Source organism: Nyctereutes procyonoides, unplaced genomic scaffold (assembly GCF_905146905.1).
Source record: "Nyctereutes procyonoides isolate TBG_1078 unplaced genomic scaffold, NYPRO_anot_genome, whole genome shotgun sequence".
Classification (NCBI taxonomy): Eukaryota; Metazoa; Chordata; class Mammalia; order Carnivora; family Canidae; genus Nyctereutes; species Nyctereutes procyonoides.
This window is the reverse complement of record NW_026575133.1, coordinates 19,309,687-19,326,309: the sequence shown is the minus strand read 5'-3', so window position 1 is coordinate 19,326,309 and position 16,623 is coordinate 19,309,687. Positions and strand designations below refer to the sequence as shown.

The window sequence follows — 16,623 nt, the reverse complement described above, 5'->3', positions numbered from 1 at the left end:
CTTCAGGTGCACTGATTGCTCATTATAGTGCATCAGCTCCACTGAGTGTGATTACATCCATTATCTTTTGTTTTCCTTGAAGAAGTAGTAAAGTTTGGCTTTATCCTCAATTCCAGGTGAAAAAACTGAGGGATTCCAGAGGGACTAAGAGCCAGCCATAACCAGTTAGGGACAGAGTTCGAATTAGAGTCCAGCTCTGGACTTGAAGAATAATAGCCATGATGTTGGAAACACACACACACACACCCCATGCGTACGTGTGTGTGTGTGTGTGTATACATATATATAGAAAACATGGTTAAAATTTCTTAAGCTCTGCAAGATGCTGGAATCTTTTTCTTCAGGACTAGCCAACGGCACAAATCCTTCATGAAAATGACATTTACATTTCATGACTGGGCTAAGCCAGTGAATAATATCATACAGGTTTAAAAGAATCTTAAGCTGCTGAGTGAACTTTCCCTTCTCTTTTTGAAAAGCGACTCAGTGGGGTATGATGTGTGGTGGCAACATTTATTGCTTGCTGGCTCTTCTTCACAAGGATAAAAGTTTACAGCTGCAGGGGCTGATTGTGAGGTCCCCAGCTCTTGGTCCCCTGCCCCCCTGAAATGCTTGGCTCCATTGTAGAAGAGCCCAGCCCAGTGTGAGGTCCTGCCACGAACAGCCGTGGCACGGAGAGAGGAGCCACATTATCTACCAAGCCTGGGAGTTGGTGGCTTTAAAAAATGTACTGCTTTCCAGAAGAAAGACCCATGCTCTGAAAGCTTCACAAAGTACCTGTAGTTCACATTTAATTGCTTGCTCCCGCCTCCCTCTGCAAAATACTAGCACTTATGTCATATAGAGTGTGGGGTAATACGTTAGGGTTTAATGTTTGCTCATATAATAAACATTGATCTTGCTTCCTCAGGAACAGTATGACCAGGGAAGAATGAATGCCCCCATCGCTTGACATGTTTTCTCTTTTCTTTCCCCTGGACTGCATCATTAGATGTTGGGGGCTGGTGGGGAGTAGACTTTTTGCTTGTAGATCCATGTGAGTACATTTTACTCATCACAATAAGCATGGTTTCTAGGGTACCAAAAAACTTTGTTGATCTTAGTGATATCGTGAAACTTCATTCCTCTCAAGTCTCTGTCCAAATCATCTGCTTCTAAGTGCCTTCTGTGTGGTGGGCACTGCTGTCTTTAGGAATGGGATGTGCTTTAATCCCCACAAGAGCTCCCAGTGTATCGGATGGGGATGTGAAGCCTTGGAGAGGGCAGCTAACTTGGCCAGTGGCAGAACCAGGGTCCCAGCTCAAGCCCTGTGACTCCAGAGCCTGCATGAGTACTGACTATACCACATTTCCTCCTATCCTGCCTCTTTCCATCCCCCCATCTCTTACTTTCTCCTTTTCCTGAGTCCTTGAAGGATGACAGCTGTATGAGCACAGATCTTTGTAGCTTCGGCATGTGGCCCTATGTTGAATTTTTCTCCCTTTCCTTAGCCTCTTCTTACAATTCTTTTTTTTTAATTTTTTTTTATTTATTTATGATAGTCACACAGTGAGAGAGAGAGAGGCAGAGACACAAGCAGAGGGAGAAGCAGGCTCCCGGGAGCCTGACGTGGGATTCGATCCTGGGTCTCCAGGATCGCGCCCTGGGCCAAAGGCAAGAGTCAAACCGCTGCGCCACCCAGGGATCCCCTCTTCTTACAATTCTTATCTTTACATCTGGCCCTGTGTCTTGTCCCCATGTCCTTACATTACCTGAGCTGTTGCCATAAACCTACTGAGATGGTTGCATTTGTTGAAAAAAAGAGAATTTGTGAAGTTTTAACAAAGTAAAGGCTCACCCAGGTGGTTTCTGCAATTGGACTCCAAATCCACAGATAATAAAGGTAGAGAAAAAATTGTGGTTGGAGTTCTCGAAATATGGGGATTCATATATGAAAAAATATCGTAGGCATGGCTCAAGTTAACTCCTAGAGTGTTTGAAGGATTGAGGTCCTTTGGCTGTTAAGCTTTTGCACATCTATCCATGGGGTATTCATTAAGAGACAGTGTAGCATACTGGTTAAGAGTTGTGTCATTAGAGAGAGACAAGCTGGGGGGAGGGGCAGACCGAGAGGGAGAAGCAGACTCCCGGCTGAGCAGGGAGCCCTAACTGGGGCTTAATCCCAAGACCCAGAGATCATGACTGAGCCTAAGCCTCAATGCTTAACTGACTGCGCCACCAAGGCACTCCCTAAATAAATCTTAAAAAAAGAAAAAATCTAAAAAAATCTAAAAAAAAGAAAAAAAAAGAAAAAATCTTAAACCTGAAAATACTTTCACCATCATTAAATGTAATGCCTCATTTTCTTTGCTCTATCTCACATATATAAGATATATTGTATATTTTATATATTTACCCATTATATGTTGTATACATTGTTATATGTTTAGTATATGTAAAATATATACTTGTAAAAAAAAAAAAAAAAAAAAGAGTTGTGTCATGAAGCCAGACTGCTTGGGTTGAACACCAGATCACCTGCTTCCCTGAGACCTTTGGTAACTTTAACCTCTCTGGTCCTCTGTTTCTTTATATGTAAAATGAGAATAATAATGATAGCTAACTTTTAGGGTGATTGGGAGGATTAAGGCAATCTGTGTATTTAAAATAGTGGGTGATATATTGAAAACTCTGAAGACATTAGTTACTATTAATATTAAGAAGTGTTTACTACACTCTAAAATTCTGCCTTGGACTTTGGGACTATAATGGGCAAAGCATCACTGGCATCATGGTACTTTCAGCTTACGTGGAGAGAAAGGTGGAGAAGATGGCAAGTGTGCATTAGTGCACCAAGGCGACATACAGGTAGTTGTGGGGGTATAGCAGAGTCCTGAGGAAAGATTCCCAGGACGTTCAGGATAAAACTGTAGACCTGGAAAGGATGGCAGAGGTGTTACAGTCAAATTCCCTTTGGAACCTAAAGTGCTTAAATGATTTGTCCCCATTTATTCAGAGGATTTATGGTAGGGCCAGGCCAGAACCTGTACCTGCTGAAACTGAGGTCGGGCCAGAGTGTATCATGCGGCCAGACCTCCCTCCCTGAAGATGTGCACCAATTTGCCAAAACATATTCACCCCCCAAATCATTCTAATCAGCAATGCTTGATGCTGGGGGCAGCTTCTCTGAACTCAAGATTTTAATTGTCTCTGGCTCCTGGGAGCTCTCCTGTTAGCAATCTGTGCCAAGCCATCAGAATAATGATGATGGCCATTGTCTTATGTTTACTTTAAAGTTGTCTATCCTGATAATGATCACCTGGCAAAGAGAGAGCCTTATCCTGTTGGACGTTGTAAATATCTAGTTTGAACTTAGAAATCTGGGCACCCAATTCGATTAAAGCCTGGCTCTCACAGATCTGGAGGATCTGTGGAACACATAGGTGCTGAAATTAGTCGACTTGGCAACAGAACTGCTAGACCATCTTTTGGGAAGTGTAAGTTGGGTGAGGGGCATAGAAATTGATTGAAGAAGGCATGAGAACCTTAAAGATTTCAGATGGTGTATAATTTATCTGTAATGGGAAAAAGACTTTACTACTGAGATAATATCTTGGGATAAATTTGAAACCACCAGCCGTATTATGGATGTGTTTGTGGATGTATGTGAATTGCAGGGAATGAAATTTTTTTTTCTGTGAATGTGATTTAATGTGGATAAGATGACGAATAAGCTATATGCAAGAAGAGCCCATTTGATATAATGTGTGTAATTTTAAACTTAAAACCATCATGCTTTAGAACTGGAAGGGACCTCAGATATCAAACCGGTTTGTAGCTGGAGGAGCCACATCCCAGAGAAATTGAGTGGTTTTGCCTCTAGTACAACTAGAATCCAGATATTTAGAACATTGTGTTTGGAGACTTTTTAAAACATAAGACTTGATTGCCACAGGCTCATTTTTAGTAATGTATCCCTTTTTTTTTTTTTAACCAATTGTGGTCTTAGGGCATTGTTAATCAGAGCCAAACTGATTTTTTTCTGGAAGGTGGACCAGTTCTTCAGCCCTCTGCATGTGTGGATGCTTAATACAGATAATTTCTGTGACCCCCTAATTAAAACTCAATTATATAAGTTTAGGGAAATTAGGACAATATTATTTATCAAACTCTTCTTTTGTTTGAGCTATTAATGTGGCTTCTTATGATTTCTCAGCTGATTTAAAAGAATTCAGAGAAAGCCATGTATGCTTTTCTTTTCAAAGAAAAACACTGGTTGCTAGAGGGATTGAGTTTAATATAGTTTCATATCATAGAGGTTTTAATAATGCAGTCTAAAGTATTTGTACATGAATTCATTAAGCCCAGATTAGTCTTATTATAATTACTCAAAAAGTAATTCAATTTAAGAGAAAACATTTTAAATGGATATAAAATACACTGTTAGCTGGGAAGCCATACTGCTCTACTTTATCAGCTCCATAAAGTACTAGCAGATTTGAACATAACTTTCACAGTATACAGAATGCAATCATAAAAAGTATTATTCCTAAATCTATTTTTTTATGTTCTTTCAGTAGTTAAGAGCTTTATCCCTCTGTGCTAGGAATGAGATATACTAGGGATAGTGTGTCATAAAAATCTTAGGGACTTACTAGCTTGCATCTCCTTCACTGTCTCCCAGAGTCAGTGCTGGCTGATGTGTTACAAGCACACGGCCTAAGATTGATGTTGGTAGTGCATTCCCTAGAAAATGTAGCAGAAAGGTACTTCAGGGCTTTTAAAAATTTTTTTTCTTACAAATACTAAAAGACATTTACTGAGTGCCATGTGCTTTCAGAGGTGCGCCAATGACGGGCAAAGTATTGGTCTTCATTTCTAACATGATAGAAGGTGAGGAGAGGCCAGGGGCAAGGAAAACCAAAGAACTTTCCCCGGTCTGCATCCAAAGGGAGGCAGAGAAGAAAAAGAAGAGGGATACAGGGCCTTCCTGCATGAAAGAATGGGTGAGTTTTTGGCATTCAGGGCTGGAGACAGGAGCAAGTCCTTCCGGCTAGTGCTCTGTAACTAAGACTCACCGGGCTGTGTTCAATTTGAGCTGCCTAAGTGTGCCTGGGGGAAACAGGAGGAGCGTAGAAGTGGGCTGTGTGGCCACACGGCTGCCTGAGCTGTCTGGCTTTGGAGACACAGGAACTAATCACAGCTCCTGGGTGGTGCCATGGAGGCCAGGCTGGGAGCTCTGGAGGAGCCTTCCCTCTGGCTGTGCTCCAGGAGAGCACAGACTTGCACCTGGATAGGAAGGGGCTCCGCTTAAGTGGTTTGTTGTGTTCAAACTTCAACATTTTATTTAATAAAGCAGCAAAACCCTTTAATTTTTTTAAGGGAAATTCTTCATAGAACTCCACTGCTCAGCAGAGTGGGTCTTACTCCTGCTGCCCCCTACCTTCTTTGAACCCTAGGTCTCAAGGGTGCATGGCTTCAAACATGGATCAAAGCCCAGGGCAAGGCTGGGTGAGCCCTTTACGTGGTGGCCTTGAGAAATAAGGACAGGTCCAGAAGAGATAGGCAACATCAGAGGGCTCTGGCTTTCTGGAACTTCTGGGTTTTCATCACAGCCCTTTAGATCACTAGTGTTTGGAGATACGATGTCATTGGGTCTCTGATCTCAAACATTAAGAGTAATTCATTCATCAGGTAATATTTGAGATTGGCTGTAGAGTTTCTTAGCTGCACACAGCTACATGACAAGAAGGAGTTAAAATGATCATTTTATTTTAATGGATTTTTTTCCATGATGGGTTTATAGTCCTGCACAAGTCATGAAGGCTTTTCAGATAGTAAGCAATCAATATATGTGTGTTGACTAATAATCCTACAATTCGTGGAGGTCTGAGTATTAGTTACTGTGCATTTTTATATGCATTACCTCATTTAATCTCCACAGCAATTTATGAGGTAGCACAGAAATGAGCTATTGTTAATTTGCATGTTGCTGATGAGTACTGCAAGGCTTGGGGAGGTTAAAGTAATTTGCCCAAGGTCACACAGCCAGACATGGAACTGGCTCTGACTTCAAGACCTGAGCTTTTCACTACACCATCCTACTGCTTATTATTATAACAACATTAACTTTCACTTACTTAACATGTACCATATACCAGCTACTATGGGCTAATTTGCTTTACATGCATCTTGGTTGTTCCTTTGAATTTGAAAGGAAAGTTATATTATCTCCATTTTATAAATGAAGAAACTGAGACCCAGAGGGGTTAAATAGCCCAACATGGCTAGGACGGTAGACTAGCAAGGATTTGAACTTTTATGATTTGGTGCTAAAGTCTGTGTCTCTATTCTGATTAAATTACCCAACTGGATCCTCATCATAGCCCCAGGGTAGGGAAGAAGCTTGTCTCTCCCACCCTCATTGTATAGTTGAGAACACAGGCTATAGGAGGTTTCCCCCTGGGCAGGGGCTAGGCTTCAACCCTAGGTCATGGGATCCAGTGGCCATGGTTATGTGGTAACATGGCCCTGAATCGTATTTGGGAGAGAAGGAGTTAATCCAGCCCTCCTTGGGAAGCCCACCTGCCATTTTTGGATCTTGGCTTTGTCAGTGTCAAGCACAACTACTCTGGAGTGCTCTTATTCGACAAGAGAGTAGGCATTGGTCAGCCCACTTTTCAACATAGAAAAGAAAGAATTCATTTCATTCACAGAGATTGATAGAAGTATGCAGACTGAATTCCAGTTACTCTTCATGTCCATGGATAAAGCTTGCTGGATTTTTAAATTTGGTGAGAGGGTAGCTCTGCTGATCTTGAAATTGATTATGGTTAATGGTGAACCATAGCCCATTCAAGGAAGCAGCATTCATTTCAGCTGTTCCCCATATCCCTTCCTTTGCCCCTGCTTAGTTGGGTCCCAGTAAAATTTACAGTGCTTTACTGTAAAAGCACTTGTACTTGAAAGAGAATTTTCTTTCTGTAGCTCAAACCACAGGAGGACTCACAAGACAGCTATCTCCCCAGGTGAGACTTCTTAAATGGGAGTTAAGTGCATGCATTTTCAAGAAACTAAACTCCCCTCATATATAATTTAACCTAGAAAAGAAGGCAAAATTGAGAGAGTAGTATGATTACATTGTTTGAGAACTGGTAACTTTACCTCCCCCAGTCTTATGGAAGTCAGGCACACTTTCACTGTTTGGCATATCTTTAATGCTGTGGGGTGTGGGCTAAGTGTGATGTTGTAATAATAGTGAAGGTTTCTCTAACCATAGCCATGGACTGAGGATTGAAATAGTAAATTATTCCTAGCAGACTGAATGGGCAATAAGACTGCCATCCAGTTCTCCTCATAAAATAAAGCAATAGATAAATAAAGGAGAGCTAACTCACTTAACCCGCGTGGCTCTGTGCTCTGCTAATTATTAACCCAGGCACAGGAGAGGGGTTCACCCAGAGTGTAGTTAAATCATTTTTAATAGAGGTAAACAGTGGTCATGTGGATGAGTAGCACTCAAGAAAGTTTTTAATCAGCAACGTTTAGGAATCACCCAGCCTAATTGCTATAACTTATTAATAATAATAAGTAATCTAGTCTTTTTATGGCTCCTGTCTCTGGAGGACTCAGTGCATTAAAGATCTCTGGGGTGTGAATCCGTAGCTGTGGGGGAGGAAGGCAAGTACCCTTGACACTCATTCCTAATGGAAGAAACTGGACATTGAGGCTAGGAAAGACAAATATGAGTTCCTTTTTATTTTCTTCTTCCCTCATCTGAGTCACCAACTTATACATGGCCTTTCATCTATCTATAGGACCAGAATGGCTGCAGGCAGTGGGGGTAGGGCTGGAGAACAGGCTTTCTTTGTTCACGTGAATCACTGGGGTTGAGGGAAGTGAGTGTGAGTAGAGCTTTGTCTCAAGGAGTTGATTTCTTCTGCACAAGTGTCCCTGGTGTCCCTTGGCCTCCATCTAACTATGGCTGGGTAGGCGCTGGCACCTCCCAGCTCTGTGTTTCTGTGATTTCCCACTTTCCTGGGAAAGCAGAAAGGATGGCACTGAGTCTTACTCTTAGAGTGGGTCTTCACAGCAGCCAGTGGGAGAATGTTGGTGTAAATTGTTTAATTTAACCTGCCCACTACTGAGGTGTGGGTGTTGGAATATCCCCAGGTCATCAGTAAGGAACTTCAAGTTCAAAGCGCTTAAGTGATCGACTCCCAGATGACTCCTAGTGATTGGTTAGCCTGAAGGTGAATATCACACTCCAGTTTGAGGACCTTTGAATTTTATGAGTGACTAGTTCCTATGGTTTGGGAGTTGGGGGTGATGGATGAACACCAGCGTACATGAGGATAAGAGTATTTCTGTGGCTAATATCTTCTGAAGTCCAGAATTCTGGGAGGAGGTAAAATGTAGCCAAACAGTACAGGATTGATTTACCTTCTTCTCACTTATTTTTTATTCTTCTGTCCATAAATCATTTGAGCCTGAGCCTGGATGGCTGCTTCAGTCTGGAAAGGTGAAATTTTGAAGAAGGTACCCAAGCCATTATTATACAGACCAAAAAGCTAACTAATGCTAAGAATGGAATGATTTATGCCACAGACTACAAAAGACATAAATTTAGAGTGTAAATTACAAGATAACTCATGTGCAAAATTGTTGCAATATTTATACTAGTGTTTATTAAAATTTACATTTGAATAAAAGGTGCAAAATGTAAATGAAGCCGAAAAACTTTTTTTTTTTTATCTAAAATAGCTTATATGAAAATCAAGAGACTTTCTTGGAGTAGAAGACATGAATAGTACTCTATGCAGATTTATTTTCTAAAGCATGAAATATACAGTTAAATTGGAAGGAATCAGGTCACTAAATCCCTGCCTGAGGTTCCTCTCTCCCTGCACACTGATACTTTCCAGTGATTCACATCAGTTCTGAATTTCGAAGGAAGTGTCCCTGTCAAAAGCCATGGAGAGAAGGTTGAGGATCCTGGACGAGGATCCTCGACATCCGTCGAGACTGGATCCGTATTTGAAAGACTAATCTCATTTCACTGATGTTTTCAAGGTTGGAAATTTTTGTCTGTATTCATTAGAGGAGAATAATAAATCTCTAATTTGTGCTTTGCTAATAATAGAGATGAGCTTTTGTGCTTCATTAAGGTTAAATGAATCTCATGTGGTCCTCACTAAGTCTTTAATGCCATGTGTCAGTGATCTTGGGAAAAATATCCTACTTCTGTGGGACTCAGTTTCCTCATCTGTAAAATGAGGGGGTTGGACCAGATGAGTGCTAAGACAAACCAGTCCTTTTTCCTTCCTTCCCGTGTGGGAGTGTACCTGCCAGGCAGTTAGGACCCACAGAGATGATTAAAACACGTAACTCTTGTCCTCAGGAGCTCCTGGTCTATATAAATAACTAGCTATAATATGAGCTATAATTGCAATGTGTACAAATTATTCTAGGGGCACACAGGTGGAAACAGTGACTTCCTTCTCTGTGGGGATAGGCTCTGAGAAACTCAACGGTGCCTGTGACATTTGAAGGCTGAGGAGGAGGAGGGCTCCTCCAGGTGTGCAGGCTGGTCAGAGGGTGGGTGGTTCTCAAGGCATGTTTGGGGCAGCAAGTGCATGTGACAGGTGTAGTTAGGAAGCTGCATGTGGTCCTTTTCAGAGTCTCCGGACAGTGTCGAGGCATGGGGGAGAGTGCCATCCACACAGAATCTGTACCGATGATGAATGACTGAGGCTAGAAAGTAATCCACAGCATGTATAGCTTAGGGCAGAGTTGGAGTTGTCTTTTAATGGGACCACTATGTCCATTAACATCCCAGTTAGCTTTCGTGAATGTTAGGGAGAGGGTGGTGTTTTAGCCTACTCCCTGGGCATTGTGAGCCTGCCACTGGTCATACCTGTGCCATAGCCTGGATGTGCCCTTGGGAGCATATATACTATAGTATACTATATATACTATAGTATATAAATGACACCCCTCGTGAGGGTCACATCTGTGAGTGGCATGAAGCTGCTCCCATGGGGATTCTGCCCTTGTGGTCTGTTTAATCCACCAGGTGCATGTTCCATCTCTGAAAGGTGCATATGACCTTCTAGGAGCTGCTGATGTAGCTGACAACTGGCAGCAAATTTGAGGTTGATGATATAGCCCTTAGTTTTTTTTTTTAATTTTAAAAAAAAATTTTTTTTTTATTTATTTATGATAGTCGCAGAGAGAGAGAGAGAGGCAGAGACACAGGCAGAGGGAGAAGCAGGCTCCATGCACCGGAAGCCCGATGTGGGATTTGATCCCGGGTCTCCAGGACCGCGCCCTGGGCCAAAGGCAGGCGCCAAACCGTTGTGCCACCCAGGGATCCCTAGCCCTTAGTTTTTAATATGAAAGTAGAGTCTTGAAATTCAGATTATAGATGAAAAGCATGACCATTGTTAAAAAATTCAACTAATACAGAAATGCTTGCATAAAGATGTAAAAAAAGTGACCCCAGATTCCATCACCTGAAGACAAACATTTCCGGGGCAGAGCTATACACATGCATACTCACATGTAAGTGGGTTCAGGGTACATGTGCCATGTTGCTGTCTGATTTTTTTTTTCATTCAGAAGTAATCAAAGTCTTTCAACAACATCTGAAATGGCTGTACCATAATCCATTGCATGGGATACATTGTTTGTGGTGGATTCCCTATAGCCCAATAGGCAATCTCCATTATTTTGTCATTATACACAATGCTGTGATGAACATTCTTATAGACTTATTTTGTACTTTTGCTTATTTCATTAGATTAAATTTCTGGAAGTGGTACTCATAGATCAGGGAGTGTATATTTCACATTTCCTTACATATTGTCAAGCTATCTTCCAGAAGTTTTCTAGCTATCTACAGCCCCATTATTAGGGCAGGAGCCGGCTCATGTCTGGGTGGTGCTGTTTGTGTTCCCACCAGCACTGTCTTGCATCTTTAAGTTACCGAGTGAGAAATATGAGCAGATGAGTACTTTTGGGGTGGTCGGGAGGCAGCAGAAGCAGAACAAGTCAGAATGCTCATGAGAGATGTCAAAAAGGACCTGGTGTATGCACATCTGTTTACGAGAAGATATGTTACAAAGATACTCATCACAATTCCTAATTGTCAAACACTGAAAACAGTCCAAATGTCCATCAACATTACAAGGGGAAAATAAATTAGGATATAATCACACAGTGGAGTACTATATAGCAAAGAGAATGAATGATCTACTGCTGCATGCTACGTGGAGCATGGGTGACTCCCACAGTCACTATGGAGCAAAAAATGGTAAACAGAAAAGATATATACCAAGTGAGTCCATTTATATAAAGTTTTAAAACAGGAAAAAGTGAATGGAAGGTGTTAGGAGTCAAGATTACCCTTTGAGAGGGATATTAGTGACTCCTTGTTCATTTATGCCTTTTGCTAGAGGCATGTTTCTCAGTGCCAGACAGAGTGCTTGGCATCTGGCCTTTCAAATATTTGTTGAAATAAAAATCAATATTTTTTCACCTTTTGACAAACTTTGACCTAGGATTGGTGTGACGGCACAGTGTTAGTAGTTGTGAGTTATGATATGGAGAATTCATACAAATGACTTTCTTCTGTGATTTAAATATGAAACCTTAGCGTATTCATAGACCCCCTCCTCTGCTTATTCTCTTGTGTGGTATTGTTGCTTCTGTGTTATTTATAAACCAGTCAGACACTTCGTGGTGGGTGAGGAGACAGGTTTTAGAATCAGACATTTGGGTTCAATGCCAAGCCCATTGCTTGCTTCTCTGAGGCCTTGGATGAGTTACCTAACTTTCTCCAATCTCACTTCCCTTAGTTTGTTTAGTAAGGATGAGAATACAATCTGCTCTCTAGGGTCATTGTGAAAAATAATAATATTAATATTAATAATAACTAACAAATTATGTTTGCTACGTGCTGGACACTGATCTAAGCTCTTAAAACATAGGACCTAATTTGTTTGATCTTTCCAATACTCCTATCTATTTGTGGTTTAGGAAATGCAAGCCACAGTGTTACTAAGTGTTGAGCCAGGATTTAAATCCAGGAGTTTCATTCCAGAGCCTGAGCTCTTAACCACTTCCTCCGAGTTAAAGGAAATATTATACAAAGAGCGCTCAGCAAAGTCAGCATATGTTAGCTGTGATTATCATCATTGTCATTTTCAGTGACATCATTATTAATAATTTTTTTTCTCCTCTCTCTCCTGCTCTCCTCCCTTGTTTCTCCATCCGCCTGGCAGATGTGTTACAGCAAGGTAAGTTCACCGTCTCCTGCCTGCTTCTTCATTGGCTGGGCTCTTTTGGAAACAAGGGTGTGGTCTGTGTGCAGAGGGTTATGGAGCTTTGCATTCTCTGTGATCTTATCATGGGGGCTTTAGGAGACACCACGGGGCTTTAGGGACACCACCTAAGGTGGCCTAAAGTGCCATCGGGCTCTCTGGGCCTCTCTGGGCCTCTGGGGCCCAGACTCTGCCTGTGGACCATGCTTGGAGGTAGGGTGGGGGCTGGGCAGTTTGGGCAGGCACACTGGGGAGAGTCATTGCTGGGTCCCCATCAGGGAAAAGGTATCCTTGGGACTTGTGGGACTGGTGGGGAGCAGGTGTCTCTGGGATGAGGGTTCAGGTAGAAGGTCCCTGTCCCTCTGGGCTTCTGTATCAGGGCCAGCTGCTGCTTGGGCAGAGCTCCATATGCTGGCTCCATGTGGGGATTTCTTTTCTTTGCCAAATGCATCACTGTCCTGAGGGGAGTTGTAGACACGACCATGGCATGACCCCTTCAACCCAGGTGTCCCTGGCAACCCCTCCAGCTGGGCCTGTGACAGAGATGGAGCCCGGCGAGCATGTGTAGTGTCTAACCTGTCTTGCCAGCCAAAGTAATGCATTCTGGGGAACTGGAGATGGAAAGTCTAACTGCGTCTCCTGGCATGCATTATAGTCCTCACCAAGGATGCACAACTAGCTCTCGTGCTCTGGGATCCAGAGGGAGACTCTTAGGCTTGGCCTTGTTGAACCTCCCAGACACACATTAAAGGGATGCCGCCTCTCTCTCTCTCTCTCTCTCTCTCTCTCTCTCTCTCTTTTAAATCACAGTCTGGAACCACTGGGTACGATCGGCAGGGCATAACTGTATTCGCGAGCTGGGAAATACATTTGTGGCACACGTTTGCTGTGTCTTTCATGAATCCAAGGATGGCTTAGAATAAAAGACACCGGTTTAAAAATATATCTAGGCATCCCATAAATAGCTTCTGAATAATCTTACAGGCTTGATATTTTCACAACGATTATTTCAGCCCAAACATGCAGTGTGTGTTATGGAGAATGTCTGCTTGCTCTGATAGAAGCGCAGTTGTGGGTAACAATGAGGGGACTGTTGTGTTTGTCTTTTAAGAGTCTGGAGTCATAGACCTACTTTTATAAATAATTCATAAATCCCAACAAGCTATAAGTAATAAGTTCCATTTGGCTAGAGACTAAGAGATGAGCAAAATTGAAAAGGTGCCGTGACTGTTGATGTAGTGAAAGCCCTGCTGCCAGGGCCCCTTGCTGCAGTGTGTTTTCTTCCTTGACAAATTGGGGGTTCATCGAGATGCTCTGGGAGGAAAAGAGGCTTTTTCTTTTCTTTTTTTTTTTTTTTTTTTGCATGAGCTAGAATACAAGTGCCACCCAGCTCTGAATTACATTCTCTTTTTGTGACACAAAACACGCTGGAGTTTGGGAAGTCTTCCTGGAGCATGAGTGCTGAGGCACTGGGAGAATGGGGAGAGAAAAGGCTTGTAGCAGAACTGGCTTTTCTCCCAACAACCAGGAGCATTCACCGTTGTCATGGTTGGTATAAAAAAAATGGCTTATTAGGCTACCTATGTCAAGTTTGCCTCCTTTTATTATCAGTCATGCCACTTGATTGATAGGGTTGCCTGTCAGTTGCAATGATATGCAGAGCAGAAGTTATAATCATCTGCAAATCACTGGCTATCAGGACTTGATAGCATCTTCCAGAGACGGAAGCTGCTAGCTGCCCGTTGCCCCGTGTAAGATATTAGTGGGATTTCAAATGAAGAGAACTGAACTTGTTTTTGTGAATTATTTATGTGGCTCTGGCCTTCTAGGACCATTTCATATGGAGGCACATTATCTGAAACAGTAGCAGGGAACCCGTCAGCTCGTGCCCCCTCCTTCCCTTTGCTTCTGGTCATTCTGCCAAGGAAATTAATGCTCGGTAACACGCGACAGTTTAAATGTGTTGGTGATGGTCACATCAGACCAAGACAAAAGGTTCTGTGTCTTACAGATAATCTAAAACGTGACTTCACAATGTCTTCTGTGGTTGAAAAAACTCTGTTCCAGAATTGTGCCATTAATTCAAAACACGGGAGCCACAGGGTGCTAGAAAGAAACAACCAGAAAACGCCGTGGCCTCAGATGAACAGAAGCCACTGGGTGGAAACTGAGGCCCATCCACACACACCGTGGGAACTCTGAGCGGCTTTGACCTCCTGACCCTGCCATGGGCATCCAGGCCCAGGCGCCTTTGGCTTGCCCTAGGAGGAGCCAGGAGCAGTTGCGGGAGATGCTGCTTGGAGGGTGTGTGCTTCTGGCAGGGAGAGTGAGGCCCATGTGCCCGAGGAGTGCCTGCGTGTTTGGGCTGCTGTGCACCCTGGCAGGCAGAAGAGAGAGGTAGCCTGGCAAGCTGACAACATCAGACGTTCTCAGAGGAAACCGAAGTTACTTCCCCTGGATTGCATTATCTTTTATTTCACTGCAGATCAATCTTGTTAGAGGAGGTGACAGCGCGGCAGCTACTGTGGAGCCTTTCTTCCCTGTGTCCATGGTGTGTGCATGTGGGGACGTGTTTCTGCCCTGCTCCTGTGCCATTTTATAGCTTGTTTCATTTCTTTCATCTGTAAAGGCCACTTGCTGTGGCGGTTAGACAACAGGACACGAGGACCGTCAAGGACCAGTGGGCCCGCAGCTGGGCCTTCTGTGTATATGAGTTCCAGGGCCGTGGGGCCACGTTTTCAAGGAGCCTTAATTGACACACGTTCTCTGTTGTCCACAGAGCTCATGCACCATTGGATGGCTCTCAGAAATGCCGACGAGCCATAGAGCTGCTCTTCACAACATCAAATGCAGTTGAAAACGCTGTATCTGCACACGTGTTTTGAATCTCGAGTTTTAGAGCACTTTTGTATCAATCGTTTAATAATGAAGTCAGGACCACACACACACACACACACACACACACACACACACACGCCTCATTTGAAGTTACTGAAGCACCTTTTGAATACTCATCCATGGGCTCAACCTTGATTCTGAAATCGAACAGAAACCGAGTGAGTGGCTTGGAAATCAGAGCGATGCCACTCAGCAGGGTGTTTGAAAGTGTAAGTGGGCACAGTATAAAGACTTCACCATTGAGTTAATTCTGTGCTCCGTGCTGTGAACTGAAGTCCCTGATAGACTCTGAGCCCGAAGAGGCATAGCCTTTCCTTCTGCACAGCTCTCGCCTGGAGCTGGGGTCTTGCTATTAAAGAGATTTTTCTTTCAGCTCAAGTAATACCTCTCAGACACAGTGCACTGGCTTATTTTGCAACCGGTAAATATGTGCCAGGCACTTTCTAGACCTTGAGGATGAGGGGATGGACAGGACAGCAAGGGCTCTGTGCTGCTCATGGAAATTACTGTCTAGCTTGGGGGACCCTGGTGCCAAGCATGCCACAAAACAAACAAGGTGAATTCTGAGGGATACAAGCAGTGAAGGCAATGTCACAGGATGATGTGTTCATGGCTAGGAGGGCCATTTTAATGGGATGGTGAGAGAATGCCAAGAAGGACCAGCTATTGGAGGATGTAGAGGAACCCCACTAGGCAGGAACACCCCAATATTCCAGAATCAGAAGGAGGGAGGGAGAGCATTGTGTGAAGTGAGGAAATGAGAAGAGGGTAGGAGTGTACACTGGAGATTGGAGGAAAGAAGTCAGCAGTGGGTTTTAAGCAAAAGAGTGCTGTGGTTGATTTATATGAAATATTTATATGAAATATTGCCACACTGGCTGCTACAAAAATGCATAAAAAGTGTGTGAGAAGTTAAAATCAGGACCAGGGCTGAGTCCTGAGTGGGCTCAGGCCCAGCTGATATGGGGACCTGCCCACAGGCCCTAAGCACTCCCCTCCAAGGGTCTCTGCAGCCCCATTCCTGGCCAGCTTGCCTCCACTAAGTGTCCCACTTTCTTCTCACTTTACCTGTGGGGAGGATTGTGCCCAGAACTTACACCTCCTTTCCTTAAAGGCGGCAAGCTGTGCACATCAAGGGCATCATTAAAATACCCCTATACTTATCTTTAGATTTTAAAGAGCTACTTTTCTCCAACATACATATATATGTGTATCATACATTATTATATATTAATATATACATTACATGCTCAGGAGACCTCAGTTTGGCTCCCAGCAAGGTTGCCTTTTGGGGGGCTAATGGGCCAGTTGCTTTGCCCTGTAGCTTCAGTTTTCCTATCTGTAAAATGAGAGAATTGGGGAGATTTGTGACCCAACTTGGCTTCCTGCTAATGCTTTATCTTGATAAGTTGTAATTGTATTT

At 43.2% G+C, this 16,623-nt stretch overlaps 1 protein-coding gene across 4 annotated transcripts in view; it reads left to right on the top strand.

Moving 5' to 3' along the window:
• GFRA1 (GDNF family receptor alpha 1) overlaps positions 1-16,623 on the top strand; it is a 204,158-nt gene that overhangs the window by 50,771 nt on the left and 136,764 nt on the right. For 3 of the 4 annotated variants that reach the window (XM_055300300.1, XM_055300298.1, XM_055300299.1), the window contains one exon: positions 12,264-12,278. The exons of the other annotated variant lie outside the window; for it this stretch is intronic. In XM_055300300.1, the coding sequence (XP_055156275.1) occupies positions 12,264-12,278 (15 nt within the window). The remainder of the gene's footprint in view (positions 1-12,263; positions 12,279-16,623) is intronic. 4 annotated transcript variants of the gene reach the window in all.